The 27,916-nt window shown below is 37.2% G+C and overlaps 1 protein-coding gene across 8 annotated transcripts in view; it reads left to right on the forward strand.

Annotated features, from left to right (window-relative positions):
* COL12A1 (collagen type XII alpha 1 chain) overlaps nucleotides 1-27,916 on the forward strand; it is a 97,518-nt gene that overhangs the window by 13,157 nt on the left and 56,445 nt on the right. For 5 of the 8 annotated variants that reach the window (XM_080584496.1, XM_080584492.1, XM_080584495.1 and 2 more), the window contains exons 5-17: nucleotides 386-442; nucleotides 1,167-1,430; nucleotides 1,533-1,697; nucleotides 2,105-2,278; nucleotides 3,120-3,410; nucleotides 3,635-4,237; nucleotides 5,640-5,912; nucleotides 8,141-8,413; nucleotides 9,344-9,616; nucleotides 20,200-20,469; nucleotides 23,110-23,376; nucleotides 24,596-24,788; nucleotides 25,506-25,627. The exons of the other annotated variants lie outside the window; for them this stretch is intronic. In XM_080584496.1, coding sequence (XP_080440622.1) covers nucleotides 386-442; nucleotides 1,167-1,430; nucleotides 1,533-1,697; nucleotides 2,105-2,278; nucleotides 3,120-3,410; nucleotides 3,635-4,237; nucleotides 5,640-5,912; nucleotides 8,141-8,413; nucleotides 9,344-9,616; nucleotides 20,200-20,469; nucleotides 23,110-23,376; nucleotides 24,596-24,788; nucleotides 25,506-25,627 — 3,225 coding nt within the window. The remainder of the gene's footprint in view (nucleotides 1-385; nucleotides 443-1,166; nucleotides 1,431-1,532; nucleotides 1,698-2,104; nucleotides 2,279-3,119; nucleotides 3,411-3,634; nucleotides 4,238-5,639; nucleotides 5,913-8,140; nucleotides 8,414-9,343; nucleotides 9,617-20,199; nucleotides 20,470-23,109; nucleotides 23,377-24,595; nucleotides 24,789-25,505; nucleotides 25,628-27,916) is intronic. 8 annotated transcript variants of the gene reach the window in all.

Here is a 27,916-nt window from a genome sequence, read left to right on the forward strand (position 1 = left end):
AACGCAGCAGACTATATTCCATGACACATTTTGTCACGTCTCAGACTACACAAACAACCACAGGAAAATTACTTATGATGAGTTTCCCAATGTGTTAGAGAGGGGTATTTCATCTAGGGATGTTGCAGTTAATTTTCAGGATATTACCTAGAGATGTACAAGTACAGAGGATTCCTAATTATTCTATTTTCTGTATTTTGTGTTGCCCTGAATGCTATGCCATCAATTCTAAAATTACAGTGGATGTATTCATAACTTTCATTCATGTATTCACGTTCTGAGGCTTGTCAGATTTGTGTCGCTAATTCCTTACACACTTTTCTTTGATGTTAACAAATTAACCTAATGTCCTCCATTAATTCTGCCTGTGTTGTGCTTTGTGCAGTTCAGACAGGTGGTCCAGGAATACCAGAGGAAAAGAAGGTTGAGACTCAATTACAAAGTAAGATGTTTTGCCTTTCAGTTTATCTGATGTTTTAGAGATAATTTAGATCTGGATCAAGGGCCCTATAAAGTTAAACTGTTTTCCTTTGTTACTTAGCAATAAAGTTAACTTTTAAAGTTGTCCAGAATTAAGAAAACTTTGGAAGAGACTGGGATGGAAGGAATTTGTAGCTACAGTGAAAGGATGACCTGCAAAGTTGGTTCTCAAACTTGAAATTTCATACAACTAATTAAGGAAATCCACAAATGTCTTAGTCCTATCAACAAAGGTCATCATCTTATGGATACAAGACATTGCAGAAGAAACTGCATTTACTATGGGGAGATAGAGATGGAAAGCAGAAATGGTAACAAAATGATACGTTCCCATAACATCAAACTATTTCAAAAAGTTTTATGTGTGAGTTGTCATCTGCTGTAGGAGAACAGATCTTGTGAAACAGAATGAGAGGTGTCTCAAAATTGAGTTTGTAGGTGACAGTTGCTTTTTGGTAACATCAGCTAAAAGGCTCTTATCTGTGTTCACCTACGTGAATAATGCTTCCTCAAATAAGATATTCTATATAAGAATGCGAGTTTATTCATTATCTGTTGATTTTGACTTTTATCTACTAAGTTTCTGTCAGACATTTCTCACTGATTTGTAAGAATGAAGTTGCTCATCTGCTAACAAAGTTTTTTGTTGCCTTTTTTTTTGTTTGTTTTGTTTGTGTGTGTTCTAGGATGCTCCATAAGTGCAACAACAGATTTAGTTTTCCTGGTAGATGGTTCATGGAGTGTAGGGAGAAATAACTTCAGATATATTCTGGACTTCATGGTTGCCCTCATATCAGCTTTTGACATTGGGGAAGAAAAGACAAGAGTTGGAGTTGTTCAGTACAGTTCAGATACGAGAACAGAGTTCAATTTAAATCAGTATTTCAGAAAAAATGATCTTATTGATGCAATTAAAAGGATACCTTACAAAGGTGGCAACACAATGACAGGTACAGATTTCTCATATGTGTTTATTTCATTTTTTATGAGAAATTTGCTTTAAATCCTAGTTCATTTTTGTCTAATAAGAGCACAACTTGTGTTGTTTTCAGGTGAGGCTATTGATTACCTGGTTAAAAACACCTTCACCGAGTCTGCTGGAGCAAGAAAAGGCTTTCCCAAAGTAGCAATTGTCATTACGGATGGAAAAGCTCAAGATGAAGTTGAAATTCCTGCAAGAGAGCTTCGCAACATAGGAGTTGAAGTCTTTTCTTTGGGTATGTTGAATTTTTTTAATGATTGAGTGATTAGCATTTCTAAAGCAGTAGGTTATACGTTTTACAAATTCTGGGTTTAAAGTTTTGTTATACTACTGTTTCCACATGTGTGTGCCTTGAAATGGGCCATTTGTAACCTCCAGAGTGGAACATAATAGTTGTATTAATTGATAGTAATTCAGTAACAACTACCTGGAGACTAAGAAGGTTTGCAAATGCTAATGACCCTTGGCCTTACTGGAGGTACCACATTATTTTCTCATGTTGAAAATGGACTATATTGCGACATTGTATTAACTTATTTAGTCGTTTTGTTATTGATAATGACAGAACTGAATTAAACTCACATTCGTAGATGGCTGTATTTAATGGCCACTTAACATGGTCCTGTCTATTGTGTCTTCTAGGAATCAAAGCAGCAGATGCGAAAGAACTAAAGCTAATTGCATCTCAGCCTTCACTGAAACATGTCTTCAATGTGGCTAATTTTGACGGAATTGTAGATATACAGAATGAAATCATCTTGCAAGTGTGCTCTGGTGTTGATGAACAGCTGGGTGAATTGGTTAGTGGAGAAGAAGGTGAGATACTTTATATAAATGCATTTATTGGCATCAATTTATTCTTATGCATGTTTAAGGGGACTAGCCCTACTTCCTTTGCTCTGTTTCTGAAGTTTGATCCATTGCAAGTGTGGAAAACATGTTTCAGCTTTGTGCATTTAAATACAGGAGGACAGAACATGTGACAGTAGATTTGGAATAGCTCCATTATTCCGTAGTTTCAAGGGTAACACAATGCTGTTCAGTTATCAGAGTCTTATACAGCCAGTTTGAACACTGGCTTCACTTCTGTGGAAAAATGTACCAAAGGGAAAAATCTGCTTGGTGAAGGGGCAGAATGTGTAATAGGTTAAAACCAAGGAATGAAAACTGGAGAACACTGAAAAAAAAAAAAAAAAACAAAAAAAACCAACACAGAAATTAAGCTGTATCATTGCCACCTTCTGGCTCTGTAAGATTCTGTCTGAGTAAATAGCTATTCTTTGCCCAAAATGGCAGTAGAATGACTCAGCTTTCATAGTGCTCTGCTCAGGTCTGTATTTGTTCAATTCCTCTAGTATATTCCTGTGGATGTAGCTTTCGATTCTGATTGAAACAGAATTAGAGCAAGACAGCATTTCTCCTGGAACTTCTGCTACACTTGGGGTACTACAGATGCATTCCTTATATTTCTTACCTCTCACTGATGCCCCATGTGGACTTTTCTGTAATTCAGTTGTGTTTATTTATGCTAAAAATAGATGTGTTTTTTAATAAAGATTAAGCAAAAATGACTACATTTATTTCAGAAATAAAAATGTGCAAAGAAACCTGTTTATAATTGTAACTAATATTTTGGTTTGTTTTCAATTTCTTTCAGTGGTGGAGCCTCCTTCAAATCTAGTAGCTGCTCAGATCTCCTCAAAATCTGTTAGGATCACTTGGGATCCATCCACAAGTCAAATAACTGGCTACCGGGTACAGTTCATTCCAATGATAGCTGGTGGAAAACAACATGCACTGAATGTGGGTCCTCAGACTACTGCTCTGAATGTTAAAGATCTCTCTCCAGACACAGAGTACCAAATTAATGTTTTTGCAATGAAAGGACTGACCCCCAGTGAGCCAATAACTATAATGGAAAAAACACAACAAGTAAAAGTTCAAGTGGGTGAGTTAGGAACTACTGTGTTATTTTCACACAGTAGCTTTTTGTTGTTTGAACCTCTGATGCTTGCTTTAGTATCATACCTTTATTGTTTATAAGAAAGAGCTTTACTTGGAATGGTTTATTACTGTCATAAACAACAGGATATAATGCATGAGCTGCAGATGCAATTGAAATGCTTTGGCTGTTGAATACCTGTTTATAGTGGTGAATCTTTTTCTTTACAGAATGCTCACGTGGTGTGGATGTAAAAGCTGATGTTGTGTTTTTAGTGGATGGCTCCTACAGCATTGGTATCGCCAATTTTGTTAAAGTAAGAGCCTTTTTGGAAGTGTTAGTTAAAAGCTTTGAGATATCGCCTCGAAAAGTACAGATAAGTCTTGTCCAGTACAGCAGAGACCCCCATATGGAGTTTTCTTTGAACAGATACAACCGAGTGGAAGATATAATTCAGGCTATTAACACCTTCCCCTACAGAGGTGGATCTACCAACACAGGCAAAGCGATGACATACGTGAGGGAAAAAGTATTTGTTACCAGCAAAGGATCAAGACCAAATGTGCCAAGAGTCATGATTCTTATTACTGATGGAAAATCATCAGACGCTTTTAAAGAACCAGCAATAAAGCTGAGGGATGCAGATGTAGAAATCTTTGCAGTTGGTGTGAAGGATGCAGTGCGTACAGAGTTAGAAGCAATTGCATCACCTCCTGCTGAAACCCATGTTTACACAGTGGAAGATTTTGATGCTTTCCAAAGAATATCATTTGAGCTTACACAGTCTGTCTGCCTACGGATTGAGCAGGAACTTGCTGCTATAAGGAAAAAATGTAAGTAACTACTATTACTTGGAGAAATACAGAAAATGCAATGAAAAAAAATGTGACTCAATGTTTTGTTGTTGTAGATACATACAAGAATTGATGATGACATTGACCATATACAAATGATAATTTTAGTAGCCAGGGATTTGGTTATTATTTTCAAGCATATTGAAAGCAATAATGGAGAAATAGAGATGAAAAAAATATTGGAGAAATATTTTTTTCCTCCCTTCCTGGGTACCTAGAAACTTATTAGTGTGTATTGATCTGGAATGACCTCAGTGGATGTGCTCTGCTTTTACGCTGTAGTAAAGGAGGTTCAATTACATCCTGAGTAAAACATTACTTCCTAGGTCCATTCTTTAGCTGTCCAAAATGAGGTAGCTAATCTAAGCTCACATTTTAGAATTTTAAAGGTGATTCAATTAATTTTTATGATACAGTGCATGTCCCTCTGAAACTGGGCTTCTGTCATCCCCAGCTGTAGAGATGGGCTTAGACAGGACAATATAAGACAGTTAATGCTAGGTCACATTGAGCTCATTCTGACATACAGCCTTAAATAAAGTAGGATATGAAAGTCTTCATGTGTATCCAAATTTGGTGAATTTGGTTAATGTTTGCCATTAAAAAAAATTCTAAATGACTAAATTTTGGTCAGCTAAAGTTACTTGAGATTAGTTGCACCCTCAGTGTCTCTACCTATGTTTATTAGAACACTAATGTTGAATAGTCCCCAGTAATGAAAACCCCACTCTCTTTAAAAATAAGCCTTTTGTTTCAGGATAGCTTTGAGGAACAAACCAGCAAAACAGCCTTTGTTTTAGAGGGCTCAAGCAGTCTTAACATCCCCACTGTTAGGCTGACTAGGCCAGCCAAAACAAGCCCAGGATGTCAGGTTTGTGTTTGTGCCTCATGTCAAGTTCCTTGTTTCCCTTTTGATTCCATTCCTGAAAAAATACTGGGATTTATTTTGTCCTATTTCTAATCTTGATCTGAAAACAAACAAACAAACAAGGATTCTTAGTTTCCACTGCGGGCAAAATGTTATTGTTGTTCATGAGACATGCGAAAGAGAGAACCCAACTTGATTATCAGATTCTAACTTAAGTGTTCATAAGTACATTTTTTTTTTAGATGAATTGCTCTCATTCGACCTAGAAATCACTGAGTTGGTGCTTCTACTCATTGTCACATCATTTGAGACAACCTAGATATCATCTTCATGAAATTTGATAGCCATAAGCAAGTATGGAAAACAAGAACTGTTGCACATATGACAAAATATATTGTCAATTAGAATAAACCAAATAATTGAGGGATGTGTTTCACTGATCTTAGAGATTCTGTGTTTAAAAAAATAATCCAGAAAGTATGTCTCACCTGTGTGTTTTTTATTTCCATACAGCTTACATACCTGCAAAGAATATGGTCTTTTCTGATGTAACATCTGACAGTTTCAAAGTGAGCTGGTCTCCAGCTGGATCTGAGGTTTTGTCCTATCTCATCAAATATAAAGTCGCAGTCAGTGGAGATGAATTCATTGTTTCGGTACCAGCTTCAAGTACTAGCTCAGTTCTCACCAACTTGCTACCTGAGACTACTTATGCTGTCAGTGTGATAGCTGAATATGAAGATGGTGATGGCCCTCCTTTGGATGGAGAGGAAACCACCTTAGAAGGTAGGCTTCCATTATTCTCAGATACAAAATGCCATGTGTTCAAATAAGAATTTGCTTCATTGAGAGAACTGGTCTACGTGAAGCAGCCATTGAAGACTGAGATGGCTGTACTATTACATGGGATGAGAATAAATGTTATTGTCTTAATGCATTTTCTAAAGATATAAAATTCCAATAATAGGCCAATATTAAATTGTTAATATTGGATTTTATTTTCCCTGCTGTGTTTTTCTGCAGTGATCTATTTATGAATGAAATGATGTGAATGTTGTGCTGTAAATAATAAATTCCCCGGCATCAGACTGTGATGCAGGAATGTATGTTGACTTCAAAACATTTAAAGACAAGAATGTACCTATGCAATTTGCTGTCTCTACATCTTTAACTTGCGCTCACAGAAATTCTATTTCATATGCCATAGAATTGAAGGGGGCTGAGGTTAGGTCAGCTGTTTTTCATCAGAACCTCATGGATCTGATCCAGTAATTTTTACTGATTCAAAACTTCCATTGATGTCAGCGTGACTTTATGTGATCAATGACTGTAAATTTAAACATGGTAGCTATACTTTTTTTCTTGGCAGAGTTGCCAAGATGCATTTCCACTAATTTAAAGGAGAAGGATCACAGTAATTTTGATTTTCTTTTCCAGTAGTTGGATACTCAGTCTAGTCTAAACCAGGCTTTTTTCTTTAATATTGATCCACTCTGCTTTGTTTTTCCATGCTGTCATTAGTGACCTTTGATGATGTAAGTGATTCCAAGGGAGCAATGAAACAGCATGGAAATTTGTTAATTGCACTTTCCTCTTAGGATTCATAGAAATACACTTTTATAAAATTGCTTAGTTTGGATGGCAAGTTTGGAAGATACAGGTTTCACTGTTGGTGTGCATATTTCCATGACTGTACCAGTCAGAATGTTTTTGCCACACATAACTTTCCTCTTCCAAGACAAATTCTTGGCTGATAGAACATGCGGCTTGTGAATGTAAGGGACAGAGAAGGAATAGCTTTAATAAAAATAAACTGTTCCCATGTTGTGATTGATACTGCCTTAAATAATTGCCAGCATTTTAATTAGATGAAATCTTAGATAGTCTGAGAAGACTGAGTTCTATATCATGTAAATTTCAGCAGCTCTTCATGCAGATCTCACTAGCAGTTTGGGCCAGACAGCCCTCTTGACAGTGAACTTTTGTTTCAGTCTTTTAAAGAATTTCAAATTGAGTATCGTGTTTCGGATCAGTAGAAAACAAATTCTTCTCTCTAAAACTAGGGTTATGAATTGCTCCACTCTTAACAGGTCTGTATTTGAACACTGAAGAACAACACTTTTGGCACATTATGTTCCAGCTGAATAATACTTTAGATAGTAAACAATGAAAACAAAAACATTTTTTTTTTCTAAATTACAGTGCTAAATACTGCTAGACGACTTGCAGTACATTATATTCTAATGTATGTTGGAATAGTCAAGTCATGCTTTGGTGCACCCACTCATGAAATGGTTCATATGAAATGACACGAGTTATAGACATATATTTTTTCAAGGACTAGTTAAATAGTCCACCACGTTTTTTTATTATTCTGGGATAACAAACTATTTCCTGTCTTTGAGGTCGTGACTTCATTCAGATTTTTTTTTTTTAAACAGTAGATGCAACTCACATTTCATTTAATGTATTTTTTTTTTTTTGGTGAAAATTTAACTTAAAGGAGTGGAATTATTTTGGTGTTTGATTTTTTTTCCTTTTACATTTACTTCGGATATTTCTTTAAAATAGGAGAGCTGCCTGGGTGTAGTCTGATGTATCTGATAATTATCTGTACACGGAGGTGGTACAGAAGCAAATAGCCACAGCAGTGAAATCTCTACAATTTGTAGTTAAGCAATTTCCCCACAGTGTGCCCCAAAGTCCCTTAGATATTAAAGTTCTGCTGTCACTGCTAAACACAGTCAGACTGTCTTAAGTTTCAGAAGTGGTTGTATAAACTGAGATTAATGTACTTTTGGAGACAACTCTATTGCACTGCTGATTGTAACTCTGGCCTTAAATTTTCAGAAATGACTAATGGTTTGTATACCTTAAAATGGATGGGATGACAATGTAAGCTGTTGTTTTGTTAAACAGGATGAGCTAATAAAATGGTTGATATGATTTCACTTCATGGACTGCTTGATCAAAAGCAAATATTTACAAATTATATGTGTATATTTTTTTTGTAGTTAAAGGTGCTCCTCGAAACTTAAGGATAACAGATGAAACTACTGATAGCTTTATGGTTGGCTGGACTCCAGCTCCAGGAAATGTTTTACGGTACAGGCTTGTATATAGACCACTTACTGGAGGAGAAAGGAGACAAGTGACTGTCTCAGCAAATGAAAGATCAACTACTCTACAGAACCTGATTCAAGATACAAGATACGAAGTGTCTGTTATTGCTGAGTATCAGTCTGGGCCTGGGAATGCTCTGAATGGATATGCAAAAACTGATGAAGGTATGTAATTGATGCTATGAATGTAGTATACTTGATAAAAATTCCTTGCATGTTGACATATTCACATTGAAAAGAGAATAACCCATATTGGCCATATGTATTATGCCAGATGAACAAAGAATTATAAAATTACTCAAACCTCATTGAGAGGTAATCTAAAACAATATAATTTATCAAAACTGTTATATTTCTTTTTGAAACATAATATATTGATTCTCCAACATCAAATATGCCAAGGAAATTTGGGTGAAGAATCTACCTGTATGTTTAATTGTCCTTATGATTATTCTTCCTATTGCCAATGATGTAAGTTATGTTTCTTTTCAGCAAGTTCAGGCCATTTGTGCTTCTGAATGGAAAGCAAAGAATGAATGAAGCATTTGATTTATTAATTATCACTGTAGCCCTAACGCTGGCTTAGACATAAATTGTATGATTCTGTAATGGGTTTAATGCCTTATTAAACTAAATCCAAGGAGTATAGACACATTACAAATGCCTTGGTCATCAGTGAAACTTAATTGAGATTTTAAGTTTATTAAACACCAGAAATAACTATCATCAAAAATAACTGAGTAGGAAGCCTTAAGTTGTTAATTTGACATCTCATTGCTGGTCTTTGGCTTGATTCTTGATGGATCTTGGTGTGAGCTTATATTCAGGTGTTAATATGTGTAAGCGTTCCGGGATAGAGCCTGTAGAAAAAAAAAAAAAAAGGGAGCAAAATGACTTTATTGGGCATTTTAGCGTAAGGAAGATGGGAATGGAATTGTACAGTCCTGGTTACAGTAAAGTTATACTATATTAGTGCTAGTGCAGGCTATTCAAGAATTGTATTTTCAGCATTAAATCCCATGTTGAAGTAACTTAAAAAATAAACCAAGGAACTAATCTTGCTTCAACTTGTTTTCAATATCTTCTATGGTGCAGTTCGAGGAAATCCAAGAAATCTGCGAGTTTCTGATGCTACAACATCAACAATGAAGCTGTCTTGGAGTGCTGCTCCTGGAAAAGTGCAGCAGTACTTTATAACTTACACACCAGTTGCGGGAGGTGAAACTAAGGAATTGACTGTGAAAGGTGATACTACCTCTAAAGTGCTGAAAGGCTTAGATGAAGCCACTAGGTATGCACTGACTGTGTCTGCCTTGTATGCCTCTGGAGCAGGAGAGGCCCTTTCTGGAGAGGGAGAAACACTTGAAGGTAATTGTTTTTCTGTTTCTGTACAGTCATTCATTTATTTATATTGTTACTGCTTAAGTTGTCTTAAAATGTACTGTCTTCCTGAGATATCTACAGAAGTAGATATGTGAATGAAAAGCAGGCATAAACACATTCTCCTATGTTACAGGGTTTTTCCAAACCTACTGTCCATTGAAGAAAACAATGGGGTCTAGTCACTGGTTGTGGTCTCTTGGAAAAAGGTATTGCCAGAAGCAGTGTTCTTCTACACCAGCCTCTGAGATATTCTGCCTTATAACTCAACTTTTGAGTAGTTTTGATGGCAGATTGTTATTAACGTAATGGGATTAATTAATAGGGTTAAAATATATCATCCATTTGAAAATCTGCAGGGTTTCTTCTGTACCGCGACTGAAAGATGTTCAGGGACCTTTTTTTTTTTTTTTATTAGATAAGCAACATCTGGACTCAGTATAGGAATAATGAAACATATCCTGCTTTTAACTATAGGAGTAAGAACCCAGGGCTGAGCATTAACAGCGTGCTGGTAAGGTAGAGCCAGAGACTTATAAGGAGGGCAGGCTGCTCTCATTCTGCCTTTGAGTGGAGAATTTCCCCGACTTGTTCCCTGTGAGCATTCTCAGTGTCATCTGTTAATTGTCAGGGGATAGGGAAGGCTGCCTCCTAGGCCATGAAAGGAAGTGTGACTGTGCTCTTTGCTGGCCAGGTATGTATTGCTAAGGCCTGGCATTCCAGCTCTGTAGGGATGGTACTTGAAAACATCTTACAGATGAATTACGTGGAATTAAAACTCCTCCATTGACACTAAAGGAGTTATAGTAAGGACGTACTTGGCTCTCAGTTTCCCCATCAGTTTAACTTTTTGTTTATGCCATAGATTAAAGAACAAACCAGGAAACCTGCTTTAAATAGGAAACCGTAAAAAAATCAGTTCCAGTAATTTTTTAATGGGATGATTTCATCCCGGTAAAATTTAGGCACTTATTTAAATGCTGAAGTTTGCAGCGTGGACTCTCTAGGATTCTTCTGTGATTAATGAAGAAAGGCAGATATGTCCAGAAGGCAGGTAGTCCATCTAAGATCTCGTTTTCCCTTCAAAGGAGTATTTCTCAGTCTACTGACTATAGAAGGAGGAGCTGAGTGTTACGCTCCAGCTCCCCACTGCCACTACCTATGTCTCAGACAACAATACAATGCCCCTACTTTCTGTGATGACTTCACCCTGTCTTTGTGTATCAGGCACCTTGCAATTCGTGCTGAAACTCCCTTGGCTTTCACTGCCTGGCCGGACCTCTTTTTTAATGTGGTGCTCTTGAGATATCAGGTGCGTTTTGAGTTCATGAGATAAACCTAGCTTTTTACTCTGTCATAAAACTTGAACAACAGGGAAGGCTTTTAAGGCATTGCCTAGAGCTTCAGTTAAAATGCATTCAAAAACCAGGAGAGCCGTAAGTGAAACACAGCAGAATTGAAAAGACAGAGTCATTAGATAAACAGAATTCAGTCACAGGCGGAGATTGTCTTGTCCTTTCAGTACTCCCTCATGCAGGAGGGCTCAGATTCTCATTTGGACTTCCTGCAGACTGCTATGATAAATTGTTGATAGGAAGAAAAACAATCTGAAAACTGGTTAAAAAGTCAAAGAACTTGAAAGAATATTTGATTATAGTTCAGGACTGTTTTTTTTCTTTTTTTTTTTTTTTTTATGCAACCAGATGGAGTTTAAAATGGATGTTGCACCTAGAGGGACACAGAGGCCTTCCTGTAAAAGTTTTTACTCTAAGCAGATGGTTAAAACCTTGTGTCAAAAATTCTGTGATAGTTTTAGTCTTGTAATAAATATGAATAAATTAGCATACTTGATACAACTGAACTGAATTTCTATTCAGTTTCTCATCTGGGAGAAAAACAAACTAAAAATTATGTTTACCATTTAGATAGGTATGACATATTCTTTGACAATTCAGCTGGATTTGAAAACCCTATCACAGTGCTCTCCAGAAAATGTTACTTTTTGTATTAAAGCTGTCTATTAAATATTGCTTGGTTATCTAAATTGTTAGTAAGAGCATATGCAGTTGTCTGTAATTACTGAGTGATCAAAGGTAAAGAACAGAATACAAATTTATTTTTGCAAAACAGTAGAAGCCTAAATCATGATGTTTCCTCATGGAACATCCACCTTGTATTGCAGCATATCTGCAGTTTCATGGAGTATTAAAAATATTTGAATTAGGCCAAAAGTCTTTGGACACAGTCAATAGATACTTTGAAAGACTGACCAATAAATGGTAAGAAAGTAGGTACTGTTAAAGTGCTTATAGGACAATATTTCAATGTATAGTACTGTCTTAACTCACTGGAGGATAAAAAGACAAAGGTTGTGAAGAAAACCAGGCAACTAAGAATGAAAAGACTGCAATTTTGGTAACCAAAAGATAACACTCAAATTTTAAACCCTAGTATAGAAATATAGCTGAAAAAAGAAGTCATGTTGCCTGGGAAGTCAAGACAAACATGGTGGGACTCTGTTGAAAAGTTATTCAGGTCAGTGAAGTGAGTACTTGACTAATCGTTAGCTGAAATAACTTGTCTGACTGAGGCTTGGAATGAGACAGATCTTAACTCCTGGAGAAATAAACTTATCAACAGTAATGACAAAAAAGCTGTGAAAGGAAGCATAAAAAAGTGTTTAGTATTTCAGTTGGTTTTTCCGTGAGCCATAGTGTCTGAGAAACAAAATAGTGCAGTGAGTGTTTTTGATTGCCAACAGCACCGAAGTACTGAGTACTTAAGCATTTTCCTGTATCAGGAATCCCAGTGGGGCTTACTTAATGTCTTTGCCATATGGCTTCTCACCAAAGCCATTCAGTCAGTGATGCCACAGTTGCTGGCCACTTCAGTTCATCAACATATCAAGAGCTAGGGCTGAGATTGCCTTTCAAACTGGGACAGTTGTGAGTTTATGGTATTGATATGTAGTCTGAAGAGAAGTCAGTTTGCGTGTAGTAATTTCAGCTCTGGTAGCAAAGTGAGAAAGGAGGAACTGAGGATACAGTAGCTTCTCCAGCTATTGTATAGTCAAGTGGCAGGAAATGAAAAATCCAAACTCTCAGATGTTTATGGAATTTTACTGAATCACTAAATGGTCCCCTGTGATTAAGGGTGTAGACAAACATTCTTACTGCCTTCAGTAATGATTTACTTTGCATGTAGTAGGAGATCTCACACGGCAGTTATTTTATCTCAGTTGCAAGAGTAGCCTTCAGCAGAGAAAAACTGGCCCTTATGGCTGGTAATTTTTAAAACTGCTGTAACGTGATTTGCAGAAACATGTCTCCCTAGGCATTCAAGTCCTTCAGTTGCATATGCTATCTCCAAAGTATTTGGAGCAGTTAATAATTGCTCTTGGAAGTCCCACCTCTGCTTTGTCCTACCCGGCAGTTTGTCAGTGTTTTTAGGTGGTGTGTTTGCTTCAGGATACACAAAAAATCCTTCCACACAAACCCAGTAATCATTCCATGTAGTTGATAACATTTAACAGCTGGGTACTCTGCTTCTCTTTTCATTTTTCATTTTCTTTTCTAAGTATATGCGTGCCCTTACTGTTTCTCCACATAAAACAAAGAGGGCATATACTCCCCCAGTAACTAGATATTCTCCTCTATAAATGGTTTGCATAGCTATCTGGTCCATCCCAGAGACAAACACATGCCAGAGCAGCTGAGTTTTGTGAACCGTTCACAGACAACACAGTGTAGACAGTTTAGCAAATAATTAATCATAAATAAATGTTCCATACCATACAGGTATTCAGAGAGAGCGAGTTTACTTCTTCTTTGCCTTTGTGTAATAGGAATAGTAAATAATGTTTTTTTTTTTTTTTTTTTTTTTCCCTCTCTTGAAGGAAAGAAACTGTGTTTTCCTTCAGTAATCCAGATTTTAGGAAATTTATAGTGCCCTGCTCTTTCATACAGCCTCTTTCACTCACTGGCTCATTTTGTCTCCAGTTATTAAGTACCATCCAGAGGTGAAAATTCTGGAGCTTTATATTTCATACTGCATTAAACATAACTGCATGTGCAAAATATGTGCTGTAGAAAATGCTACACTTTTATACTCTCTCTTTCAAAAGTGCATGGGTGATCTATCACTAGACAGCTTTGGTTGGAGCCCTTCTATAAGAGTGCCATGGAAAATTTTTCCTCAGACACATTTTGTTGGCTGTGATTCCCCCCCAGCTCACACAAAGACATTAAAACTGCTAAAATAAATTAAACCAGTGCAGGCTGGCGTTTGCCATTTGATGAAGCAAGGCTTGTGACAACTGGAGTAACTAAACAAATTAGCACTAATCATTATATTTGATGGTACTTGGTAAAGATTTAAGAACAAGCAAGAAATTCTCACAGGAAACCCTTAGGGAAAAGTCTCCCCCTCATTCCTAAACACCCAGAACAACACATTTGGTTTTCAATTTTTGTTTGGTCATAAGGTCTTACTCAAATCATCTTACACCAAAAATAAAATGCAATGATAAACCTGGTGAGGGTGGTGAGTGTCAATGCAACAGTCAGTGAGCATTTTGTGAGGGCTACTGTTTTTCTAATCTGCTTTTTTTTTTCTTTTTTTTTTTTCTTTTTTTTTCTTTTTTTTTCTAGAAGAGGTAGTTGCAAGTCTGACAAGAATTTCATTTTCTGCCCAAAGGTTTGCTGTCAGATGAAAAGAACATACTGTACATTAACTGCTAAATAGATTAGCTTTCATAATTTGCACTTATTTTAAAGAAAAACAAATGCATTAGGCAATCTGTATAGAAATGTTTAAGGATAATGAATGTCTGAAAAGCTGCTGATATGAGTGCCCTCTTGCTGGCCGTTACATATTTTTCAGAACAGCTTTAAGAATATTTCAGTTACTGACCCTAAGCAGAAATGGATCAGAAAAGTCTGGAGCATTTTAAAAACGAGTTTCAGAGACATTTAGCAAAGAAGCTTTTTTTTTTTTTTCAGAAAAAAGTTAAAAAGTTAAGTGGTTAGATACTTGAAAATATTTTCACTTATATCAGTAAAGTTTCTAATCTAGAAATGGTTTTGGTGTAAATGGCTGTAGGTCTTTTAAAAGAAATGAGATTGCTAATCTAGAAATGGTTTTGGTGTAAATGGCTGTAGGTCTTTTAAAAGAAATGAGATTGCTAGTCTACATTAGCATGTCAATGCATTTTACTTCTTACATTTGTACATTTTAGAATAAACAACACATGGTATAGTTTATTATAATCAGATGATAAATTTCATAGAGATTTATGTCACAGTCCATTCCCCTTTAGAATCTTTATGTTTGAGTGTAGGGCCCAATCCTGCCATCCTGTGCTAGGAGTGGGTGTTTGTGCTATGAGTATTAGGCTCCACTCACTGTACTAAAGAAAAAAGTTGTCATGACACTTTTTAGTTTTAAGTTATTTTCTGCTGTATATATTTATTAAAGCTTAGGTCTGAGGATTTTGGTAGAGGAATCCTTTTATTTTGGTAATAAAATTAATAGCAGTTCTTTGGAAAATAAATGATTTATTTTAGCTGTTTCTACAGTAACACAAGAATGCTTTAGAAATGAATGACCTCCTACAGGCAGAATAGTACAAATTCAAGTGACATTTTCTTACAATGAGGTTTTTAGCATATCATAGGAACTTTACGTAATGCTCAAACTGTGTAGTGCTTCTTCCGTCCTGACAGAAACAAGGACTTAGTGTTTCCAGGAGACTTAATGCTGTTTCATGCATTTTTTTAAATTACACATGCTGAGATTTTTGAGTCTGACATTTGAAATTGACATTTGATAATCTTTGGAAAATTATCTTAGTTTTACATAGCAAATTAAATATGTATCAGAAAAAACAAAACCACCACCACAACAAACCACCAACAACAAACAAAAATGACCCCCCCCAAAAGCAAACAAAAAGGTGTTTCTAGACAATTGAGAGTGGTGTTAACTGATTAACTGTTGGAACAGATGGTTAAAATATTAAAGGACTATGACTTCCTGCTGGCCTTATCCTACAGTGGGGAACTCAGGAGTGCTCTGAACAGAGTCTCTGTCTTATGAGTCAGAACCCTCCTGGTTTTCATCTTCTCAACCTTTTTTCATTCCCAGGAGCACAAGACACTTGCTCTAACAGGGTCAAGTGAGAATTTCTTTTGTGTAGCAAGTCCTTCAGGACTTCCACACCATGTGCACATCCTCTCTCACATAGGCGGTGTGCTTGAAGGCTGATACTCCAGGAGTAACCAACTACTTTGCAGCTTTCAAAGAAGAATATCAGCCGATAGAAGTAGTTGTCTCCTCCAGTGCTGAGGAGAATTTGACCTCTGGAGTCAACCTGAAAGCATTCTGCCACCATCTCATCTGATGTGTACACTCGGTTCCTCTGCTGCAGTGCCCTAGCCTACTGACTTAATGGGATACTCTTGGTGTATGCCATTGTAAACAAGGCAGGACTCAAACCATAAAGTTTTGGTATATGCCTCTGCAAGAGAAGGGTCATTTATTTAGCTGATTCTGATTTTTTTTAGGATGCTGGCACAGACCAATCCTCTGCTTAACTTCTATCAAACATGGCTTTGCATGAAATTTATCACTGCAGGTTAATTTTGAAAGTTGGTCTTAAGAACATGTATAGAAAATTGTTTAAACTTGACCCAAACTGCATGTACAGCTCCCACTGAAATCAACTGGAGCTGTGTAAATGTTTCTGAGGGGAAAGGCCATTTGAATAAAGCCATTTGATTTTTATGAATGTCAACATTTAAATTTTAGCTGATTCACACGGTCTTGTGTTCAATGACAACAGCAATTGCCTGTGAACTGTGGGAAGCAAGCCAAGTAGACACAGGGAAACAACTTTAATATTGTATTTTGTCTCTGGCATACTATAGTGGAAAAACTTAATATGGAAACTGGACATCGTAAAAGTCCAGAGCTGGGTGTAAGACTGTCTGAGAGTTACCAAATTAGTTTCTGAGACTGTGTCTGCATGGAGCGATGGTAGGGATGGTGGATAGGGTACTGTAAACAGATTGCAGTTCTGAGCTAAGGACTGCTGTGGAGAATCTGGATGGCTGAAACAGGTGACTAGCTTGCTTCCTTCCTCATCTAGGGGTTTGAATTGTGTGTACAAGCATTTTGTTTCCCCATGTACTCACCATGGCTTACATCTGTGTTTTGTACTCCCGAGCATCATAGGACTGAATGTGTGTTAGGGAATCGTTTTTAAAACCAGCTGCTTCCTCACATGCTGATGACATGGGGGCTATATGCAATTAAGGCCACTCTTTAGCTTCCAGTTCCAGTCAGGAAAAAGCAGGAGTCATTTGAACGTTAACCACTTGAGAGCCTGCCAGCCAGCACTTTTCCTTCTACCACTGTGCAGTGTCTTTCCCCTCTCCTTATCCATCCTGCTTAAACAAACAGGTGAGAAGCAGATGTACAACAAACATTTCTGAACATGTGAACCAAAGAACAGAATGACTGCTTCAGTATTACGGTAGATTATTATTATTTTTTTTTTCCTAACGTAAGCAAGTCAGCTAGGTATTTTGTTTCAGTCTGAAGGAAAAATGTCTCATAGGTCTACTTGTATGTTTGCTGGTCACTAAATTATGCTACTGTTATTGTGGAGTGTAAATATGTTTCTTGACTCTGAGTGTAGTAGCTTAGATAATACTTGATGGAATCCTAATAATTTCAGACTTACAGTTGGACTGCATCTCAAACACAGCTGCTCTCCTTATACAAAAGCACTTGTGAGAGATTCTAGTGAAACAGAAAATAAGCTGTCGGTGAACTTCCACCTCACACATGAGGTGCAAATCAAGTTAGTGTGTTATGTTAAAGAAATGTTCTCGGTTGTAGTGTAACACATAAAAAGTCCAATTTCCCTTAGTAGGTAAGTTGTCTTGTCAGCAGTTTCCAACTATTTGAAGTCAGAATTTTCCATTTAGGTCTTGTGGTTTGGTAGGAATCCCAGTCCCTTTCCCTCTCTTACCTTGCCTTATAAAAAAGACATTTAGTTCCAAAGGATTTTTTTTTTCAGAACTAACATATTACAGTAACTGGTGTTCATTACAGTCCATTCCAAACAAATTATTTTCCTCTGTTATTTAATGACCTCAATAATGACTTAATCAATAACAGTTTTAAATATACAGTTATGTTTGCAGTGTTTCCAACGTATATCATTAACTGTAGTGTCCAAGAGTAGACTTGCAAAAAATTGTGCTGTGGTAGCAGATACTTTAATACTGAAATCATGTTGTGGCAAAGCCATGTTTTAAAGAAGCCAAAATAAAGTGACTTGTATATTTATATTACATTAAAATATGGAAAGAAAGGTTTTTATTGTTAGACATCTGTGCATTCTATCAAGTTAAGTTTTCCATATTTTTTCCATTTGGATTGCCTTAATATTTTTTTTTTTTTATTGTATGAAAAAGCCAAAATTTGGGAGTAGAAGCTTAAGAGCAGACAGAAAAATTGGTGTAATTTACTTTTGAAGGCAAATCCTTTTTCAGGCTTCCAGGAAAATTGGTCTTTGGGGTTTAGATTCTGCCTTGGCTTTTATTTAATGCAGTCACTGAATTCAGTGAGACTGCATGAAGCATGAACTGAGTCGGGTCTTCTCACTGTAACTTTTTCACTATATGCAGCTACTATTTTTGTGAACTGGTAAACAATTGAACTTTAGCTAAACCTCCATATCTTAACCTGTTTTTGAAGAGAAGATGCCATAAATTGTGGTGACTTACATTGTGAAGCTAAAAACTGATTTGAAGAGTAAAATTGTAAGAAGTAATGCAGAGTTAGGATGGAAAAAGAATTGCCTTCAGAAAAACATGATGGGATGTCCCAAGATTGTGAATTAGAACTGGAAAAAACCCTACAGCACAAAGGAGTTATTTAACATGTTCTGTTAGCTATGTTTGCTAGAGTCAGCTAGGTGACTGGAGTGGTAGCCTCTGATTCTGTAATCTGTGAAGTTGGTGATTCTTATTATTCTATCAGCATTGCTTGCAGATACGTTGATATTAACTTCCATTTTATCATTTAGCCAAGTGGGATTCACTGGCTCAGTTTTAATGAGGTTGTGCTGGCAATGATATAATTCCAAAATGAAGCCTTTCTGCAGGTAACCCTGTTTGTTCCAGTGGTATTGTGTTTGGAAGCATTGCAGCTTTGCAGTGGAAGTGAAAGACAAATGAGTATGAAAACTGAAAATGTGGTTTATGACTGTGAGCAACTTGCTGCTCTGTCTTGGACTGAAACTGCTTCATGCTTCTGAAAAGTGAGGTCTGGGTTTGTGATGAGCTCAGACAGTGGAAATTGGATAAGTATTGAATTTCTCTGTGTTCAAAGAATTTTGAATCTGGTCCTGTGGTTTCTGTAGTATAATATACGGATATATTTTTATCAGTGCAGGTGAAACTTAGCCATGATGCCATAAGGCCACCTCAAGTGTTTAAGTCCTCTCACTAATCAGTCTCAGAAACGTCCTGTACAGTGAGAAAGGCCACTGAGAATATATGCTGAAGAACCAAATGCTTCTGTGTGTATATGGATCTGTTTTTGTACATCTGGTTTTGTAGATCCCTTTTGCAGATTTTGCTACAGTGAGGCCATTGCATTAAAACCAACAGTCAGTGCTCTTTCCCTGCCTCAAAAGCCAGCCACTGCAATAGGAAAATTGAACATATGTTATAAATGTATGTTAAACATTAAACAGAGGCACTCCTTTTACTGCACCACTTCAGACCAATGAGCTCCATTTTTAAGCAGTGGAATTACTCTGGTGTGTTAGGTGAGACTCACTCATCCAGCTGACAACTGGATTTCACAGACTAACGAGCTGTTTCCTTCATTCCAGGCTGGCTGGAACAAACTATAGTCAGGAAGAAGGTACAAGTCTTACAAGTGGAGAGATAAGATTGTTTTCTGCTGTAACTGCTGTATGATGTAAACACACTGCAAATTAGTTGTAAACAGATAAAACGAAATAGCAGGTAGATCTAGTAAGCAGTAAGCAGTACTCAAGGAAATAAGAATAGTAATATTAATTAAATAAATAATGTTGTCAGAGAATTTGAATGGACTATTTCACTCAGGTTAAAGTCTTCTTTATTTGCCCATCAGAAAAAAATTACACGTGAGGGTAAAGATGAACAAATGAAGGAAAATTATTTACTTGTGAATTAAAACCTATGCAAATGAGCTGCAGCACTTTTAAGCATTGGCTTCATTCTGAGACTTCGCTTAATATCATTTTTATTTTGCAAATTTTAAAGCATAACTGCTAGGGATCTTGTGCAGTATGGGATAGGTTATTCATAGCTTAAAGTTAGCTTTCAGCATTTTGTTGAATAAAGCCATCAGTTTTCTCTTGGAACTACACATGTATGTTATTTAAACTAGTGTTGACGGGCCAAAATTTTGATTCTGCTTTTATGATCATTTTAGTTTTCCATTTGTACTTTGCTAACTTTTGCTCTTTGTATTTTAGCGACGATTTATTGTTTTCTTTCTTGCAGAACGTGGTTCACCTCGTAATTTGGTTACCACAGACATAACTGACACTACAGTTGGGTTATCATGGACACCAGCTCCAGGAGCAGTTAATAACTATAGGATAGTATGGAAATCACTTTATGATGATACAATGGGAGAGAAGACAGTCCCTGGAAACACAGTGGATGCAGTGCTGGAAGGCTTGGAGCCAGAGACTAAATACAGGATTTCAGTATATGCAACCTACAGCAGTGGAGAAGGAGACCCTGTAGAAGGAGAGGCTTTTACTGATGGTGAGTGTACTATGGCATTACCACCATTTGTAATATTCAGTTCTTGAAAAAATTATAATATTTTCGACCTTATTTTTCTTCACCTTTACTTTCTGAAAAGTCCCCTAAACCAAAGTCTCACCTCAAATCAATCAATTCTAGCTTTTTCTTTGACCATTAAAAAAGGAAAGTCTTTTCTGTGTCATGTAGGGTTCGATTCAGCGAGAATTACCTCCAACTTGAGATGTGATTTTTGTGAAAATTATTCTGAAGCCAGTCTTTCATGGGTGCTTTGTGTGACTGCTGGAAATCTGCTGGAATAAGTAATGTAGATATAGTAAGTAATGTAGATAGAGTAAGGATGGAAGACGGTAAATTCCCATAGGATCAGTGAATTTCCCTTCCAAGTTATTTCCCTTTTCAATCTTCACAATCCTCAAACTGAAGCTCAGGGGGAGATTTTGATCACAGAATCATAGGATCATAGAATATCCCATGTTGGAAGGGGCCCCTATGGCCCCCTGCTACCAAAACCTTGCCATGTAAACCCACAGAGATCATTGGGTTCAAATGATGACTCCACACAGGACCACCCAAAAATCAGACCATATGTCTGAGAGTGTTGTCCAAATGCTTCTGTGGTGGTTTTATCCTTCGGGGCAGCTGAACTCCTCAAAGGTAAGGGCGAGAAAATGTGATGAAAAGGACTCAAGGGTTGAGATAAGGACAGTGAGATCACTCAACAATTATCATCACAGGCAAAACAGACTCAGCATAGGGAGAGTTATATAATTTATTATCTATCACTAGCAGAATAGCACAGTAAGAAACTAAAAGCAAACGAAAAACACCACCCCCATCCACCCTCTTCTATGTCCTCCCCCTGAGCGGTGCAGGGGAATGGGGAATAGGGGCTGCAGTCAGTCTTCGTCTTCACTGCTCCTTTGCGGTCACTCTCTGCCTTGGTGTCTCCAGCGCTGTTTCTCACTGCTCTCTCCCAGCTGCTATTGTGCAGCAGTCTTTTGCCCTGTCTTAAATCTGCTCTCCCAGAGGCCCAACCAATGTCGTTCATTGGCTCAGCTTTGGCCAGCAGTGGGTCCCTTTTGGAGCTGGCTGGAGCTGGCTCTGATCTGACATGGGGCAGCTGCTGGGCTCTGTTCAGAGGCCACCTCTGCAGCCCTCTGCTACCAAAACCTTGTCATGTAAACCCTTCTTGAAAACAGCTTCTTGAACTCTGGCAGGCTCAGTGCTGTGACCTCTGCCCTAAGGAGCCTGTTGCAGTGCCCGACCACCCTCTGGGTGAAGAACCTTTCCCTAACACCCAGTCTGACCCTCACCTGTCCCAGCTCCATGCCGTTTGTTCCCTCGGGTCCTGTCACTGTCCCCAGAGAGCAGAGCTCAGCGCCTGCCCCTCCGCTCTGCTTGTGAGGGAGCTGCAGGCTGCCATGAGGCTTCCCCTCAGCTTCCTCTGCTCTGGGCTGAACAAACCAAGGGAACTCGTCCGCTCCTCATATGTCTTGCCCTCCAGACCCTTCATTATCTTTGTGGCCCTCCCTTGGACACTCTCTAACAGTTTTACATCTTTCTTATACTGTGGTACCCAAAACCGCACATAGTACTTGAGGTGAGGCCACACCAGCACAGAGCAGAGTGGGACGGTCACATCCTTGACTGGCTAGCAGTGGTGTTTTTGATGCACCCTGGGATATGGTTGGTCCTTCTGGCTGCCAGGGCACACTGGTGACTTGCTACCAGGACTATCAATAGACCTGGATCTGAGACTAACTGACATTTCATCTTTGTGGTGCAAACACAATTAGAAATTCTCAGTTTTTTGGTCTGGGAGAGGATACTGTAGCCTGCAAAGCCTACCTGACTGTGTGATGAAATACTGACTGATTCTGGTATGCCAGTTCTGTTTTGCAACAACCTAGATGGTTTATGTTGGTTCACAACAAGCATTACATACCTTTCATTTCATTTCAGATCTTTTGTAACATTTCTACAGTCTGGAAAATATCTCTTAAAAGCTGAGTGCTGCAATCTGTAGAGAGAATGCTTTATTAGTCCTTGTCCTTATTTCAGCACTAATACTGTTCTACATTTAGTGACTTTCCAAATACTCATGAGTATTCTATGGGGCCCAACACTCAGGAGTTCAGGCATTTACTAGTACTGTATCAGACCTGTAAACCCAAAATTTAGAAAATCTTAAGTTTGTAGATCATTTTGCTCATTAAAAAAGGGCTATATATAATATATATATTTCACTTATGATATATATAATATATATTACATTATGTATCATATGTATATTATATATAATATATATTTCACTTTCACTTTAGCATCCTGAATCCATTACTTAACAAATTATCAATAAGTGCTATTAAGTAAACCTCCCAGTTAGGCTGTGTCATCATGTAATCACTTTTTTTGGTCTGTAATGGAAAATGGACTTAGGTTTATTTAGTTCATTATAATCATAAAAGAAAGTAACAATGCCCTGTGAGGTTTACCTGTGCTTCCCCCAATGAAATACTGTCATTTTAAAGAAGGAAAAAAAAACCAAAAAACAGCTAAATTAATTTTGTAGGCATGCCTTTGAACATATCTTTATGTGACAAAGTAAACATTTACCCATATTTTTGCACTGAAAAGTGTCACCAAATGCCAGGACTGTGACAGTAGACAACGAGACAGAGAATACAATGAGAGTCACGTGGCAGCCTTCACCTGGGAAAGTCTTGTCTTACCGTGTGTACTACCGACCGCGCAATGGAGGAAGGCAGATGTTTGGAAGAGTAAATGCTCCTGCCACAAGCATAGTGTTGAAGAGACTTAAGCCTCGAACTACATATGACCTCAGTGTTGTTCCAATTTATGACTTTGGACAAGGAAAATCAAGAAAAGCAGAAGGAACAACAGGTATATACATACTTTTACAGGGTTTGATCATTAAAGTTTTCTACTGTAAACTGGTAATCATAATACACAGAAAAGCTGTGGTGGAGTCTGCTAAGATTATGAGTTGATATACAAATTAAAGAAAATGTTAGAGGTTGAGAAGAGAATTTGATTTGTTGGAAATTTCTGTATGAGATCCGAGCACAGCTTTCTGCTGTTACAGTGAGGGTGTAGATGTGGTTTATGTTTTGAAAATACCAGACTTGTTTTGAAACACTGTCACCAGAAGTTAAAACAAGTGTTGTGTGAGGGAGACAGTATTTGTCTACAGACTATTTAATCAAGCACTGCCAGTTTCATTATTTGCTTTTTTGGTTCTGGTTATTGATTAAATAACCATTAAATAGTTTTTGGTAGCCATATTTTCTGTGGAAAACCTGAAGCACTTAAATTGGCCAGTAGGTGAGTCCCCAGTGAAAGCCTGACTGACCTCACAGACCATTTCCTTTTGGACAAGCAGTCTTCTCTCTCAGAAACTCTAAAATGTTTAATTCCTGGTGAGGGGATTTATGGGGTCAAAACAAAACTAATTTAAGCTAATTTTCTACTCTGCATTGTTTGTGTCTGATGCTGGTCTTTTGTTTTGTAAGGAAATGGTCTCTTGCTCTCCAGATCAAAGCAAGGGGATTTAAAATCAGTTTTCTGCTTCCATAGGTAGAGAGCTGTTACCAAAAGAGATTTTTTTCTGAGATGTTTCTGCCCTTGTTGGGCAGAGGTACACTGAGATACACTGTAAATACCTTATGCCATTCTTTGTTCTCTGGCTCACCTACCCTTTGTCATTTAAAAGAAAGATAGCTAATCTAAGCTGGTTGTATAGTCTTTCTCTGTAATAAATAGAAAGACTGATGGTGGTTAGTCCACGGTCAACATTCACTGTAAAATCAGATGGATATTTAAGACAGGTGAGATAAATTACTATCTACCCTTCAATATGTTGACTGTAGAGGGAGCCTTGATAACAAACATAGACTATGTGTCTATTGTTTAGATAGCTAAAATTAGGTGAAGTGAATCTCACCTTTCATATCTTGATACTTGTCTTTAAGTCAAAGAAAGAGACAAAGAGTTTAGGGTTGAAACTAATACTGGATTTACATGTGCCTTTTTACACAAAAGCATATTTGTCATTTTTTTCATAGGCAGACCTGATTTAAATCCTTTTATTACATTATTGCAGCCTCTCCCTTTAAGCCACCTCGAAATCTGAGAACTTCTGATTCAACTATGTCCAGCTTCCGAGTAACCTGGGAGCCAGCCCCAGGGCGAGTGAAGGGGTACAAAGTAACTTTCCACCCAACTGAAGATGACAGGAATCTTGGAGAACTAATAGTAGGACCATATGACAGCACAGTGGTTTTGGAGGAACTCAGGTATGGATAATAATAATCTCTTTCTTTTTTTCTTTTTAAAAATAACTTTAGCTTGGGGCTTTGCTTAACCATGATTAGGGATTGTAATGCCTGGCAAAATCTACTGTAAATTAGGAAGTATTTTTGTCAGTAAAATGTCATGATCTGGTGATGCAATCTTTGAGAAGAACCTGGCAGGGCTATTTCTGAGGTTATTCACATCACTTCTGGTGTTCTCATAGGAACTGAAGGAGGCAAAGATATGGGCAAAAGTTGCATTCTGCATTTCACATACGATGGTATTAATGGGGCAATGGAGAAGACAGCAGGGATTTCTAAAGTTTCTCTGAAAAGTTCCTTAACTTATGTAAAAAAAAAAAAAAGAAGCCTAGTTTAGTTCTTGATTCATTTTCTAAGAGGCCAGGATTTATAAAGTAGGCTTCAGAGCAAGTCAAAATCTGTTATGAATTGTATGCATATAAACTTGTATGCATATTAAAAATGGTATCATTAAAAATCTTAAATTACTTGAACAAAGAAGACTATAAGTTTATGTATAGAGTCTAAAACCAGCTTCAGGTCAAATCTTCACTGTCTTGTGGAAGAACTAGTATCTGTGCTTCACATTTTAACACCTTCTTCTCTGTGGAGTAAAACTATGAAGACTTCATAAGCAAAGTATCAACATTTAGCTAGCCAAGTGACTTCAGTTACAGTATATTTGTTTAACTATTTCAGGGCAGGAACTACCTATAAGGTAAATGTTTTTGGAATGTTTGAAGGAGGAGAGAGCAACCCACTTGTTGGACAGGAGATGACCACCCTTTCAGATACTACTACGGAGCCATTTTTATCTAGAGGTAAACATGATTTTATTCAATAAAATGCAGTCTTGGCTTTTGGATAAAAGAGATTGAAAGCTTCCCTGCATTCCGTATCATTTTTCTAATGCACATAAATATCTATTTGCAGGATTCAGTAGACTCCCTAATCTGATGACATAACCTCTCATCTGAAATGACCACTAAATATGCCCTAGTTCATGTTTCTAGTCCTCTGCTCCCTTTAGATGATCTTACAAAAAAGATAACTCAGGCAACCCATGTTTTGCTGATTACTGAAAGCCATCTGCATCACATTTTCAAGCCATTCACATCTGTGTTAAATCACATAAGGTCAAATTCTTGAACAGAGGTCATTGCTCATCTACAGGGGTGTTCACAGGAGTAGAACAAAGAATTTTGGGCAGATCTCTAGCCATTTGCTTGTCCTTATATGGTGACTTTTCCTTTTAAGACTAAGATCATATAATGGGCAAAGATCTGTTAGCTGGGGATGTCAGAATATTACTGTGTATTATTTAAGTTTATATGCAACATAGCCATTATTTAGTCACTTTTACCATAGAAGGAGGAGATTCAGTACAGAAGTGCAAGTGCTGAGTGTTTTCCAGTATCTGAGAATTTCTTCCTGCGTAGCTAAACATTCCAATCAAAGTTTCTATGATTGGTATGACAGCAGCTCCCTTGATGTGGTTAATGGGCCTCTGTATGTTAACTGAATCTTGTGGCCACTATACTTGCAATTAATACTGGATGAAGAGAGTTTCAGGGCTCACTCCTCCGTCATGGAAATCATAAAGAGCTTGTCTGCATCAAGTTGTTGCTTTTTAGTAGCCAAGTGTACACAAAGAAGTGAAGACTTCTCTGCTATTTTAAGGTTTGTATAACCATCAGAGAGAAGACAGAATTTCAGGAGGACAAAGAGCCTCAGTGCAAACGCATCTCAGAGTTAAAAACAAAACAAAACAATATAAAAAACCTTCTGAAAATTGACTCTATATTCTTCTTGCTTAACCTCTTTAATGCCCTGTTTCCACATCGGGCTGTGTAAAAGTACTACCCTCACTTTTTATTGACAACGTTTTTAGAAACTTCTGAAGTTATTGCTGTCCCACTCAGTGTAATGCAAGAGGGTAAAACTAAGAAAAACTACATAACAGGCCATCAGTGACATTAAAGTAAAGCTGTAATAAGTCTGGCAGAAAAATAATTACACCAAGAGTGGTTTGTTATTTTTTATTACACCAGCTGTCATTTCTGTCTTGAGTGTTATATTCTTTAAGCTATTTAGTTTTACTAATGCATGGATTTGAGTCATGGTTAATGTGAGAAATGAATTTTATATCTGGGACTGTAAATGTAATAGTACATTATTTATTAATGGGGGAAAAAATTGCCCTAGGTGCCTTTGCTAGAATTTTCCATGTGGGGAACTATGGTAGTTGGAAGAAAAATAAAAGTCAGAATAGTTTAACTTTTATATTGTACAAGAAGCTAACCTTAACTTCCATATTAAAGTTATGCATGCAAGTTTTTGAACTAACATAATTTTACTTAAACACTACTCCCAACTTATTTTATTGTCCTGACTAAAGACTAGATCTATATTTTCTATGCAGAAGAGGATCATGCTTTTAACCCCCAGGTACATGGAATAGTTATATTCATGAGTCTGCAGTGTTGGATCAATTATGTGGAACATATATGAAATCACAATATCTTTCAACTGTGATGAGTGTGGCTGATTTTTCTCAATGGGATTTCTTCCATATAAAGACCAGAAGCTCTGATGGCAGGAAGCCAGAAAATTTGCAGCTGGTAACACAATCTACAGGAAAAGAGAGAGAGCAAGGATTTTTTTTTTTTTTAAATGGCTGTGGATAAAATTATTGTGTCTTTCTGCTTTGTATAAATATTTTGTGATCTTCCATGTGATGAAAACAATATGATGCATATTTTATTCTGTAATTTGTGAACTGAAGATACCTGAAGTAACTTCCTACCTTTTCAGAACATTGCAGCTTTATATAAATGTTTGTTCTTGTCCCCTCTCTATTTCTTGAACTGTGTTTATGTTTGTGTATCTTCTAAACTGTGATCTTTCTTTCCTATATGTGCAAACTACTGTACCACCTGTATTACTAAGTCTTTTGTCCCTGAAAATTCAGAAATGATATTTATATGAAAGTGGTTGTTATATATTCTGTTAATTCCACTGCTACATAGTTGAAAATTGAGCAATAGTTTAGTCATAAACAATAGACTAAAATACTGTGACATTGGATAATCTGATAATGTTCACTGCCA

Source organism: Anser brachyrhynchus (assembly GCF_964034855.1).
Source record: "Anser brachyrhynchus genome assembly, chromosome: 3".
NCBI lineage: Eukaryota > Metazoa > Chordata > Aves > Anseriformes > Anatidae > Anser > Anser brachyrhynchus.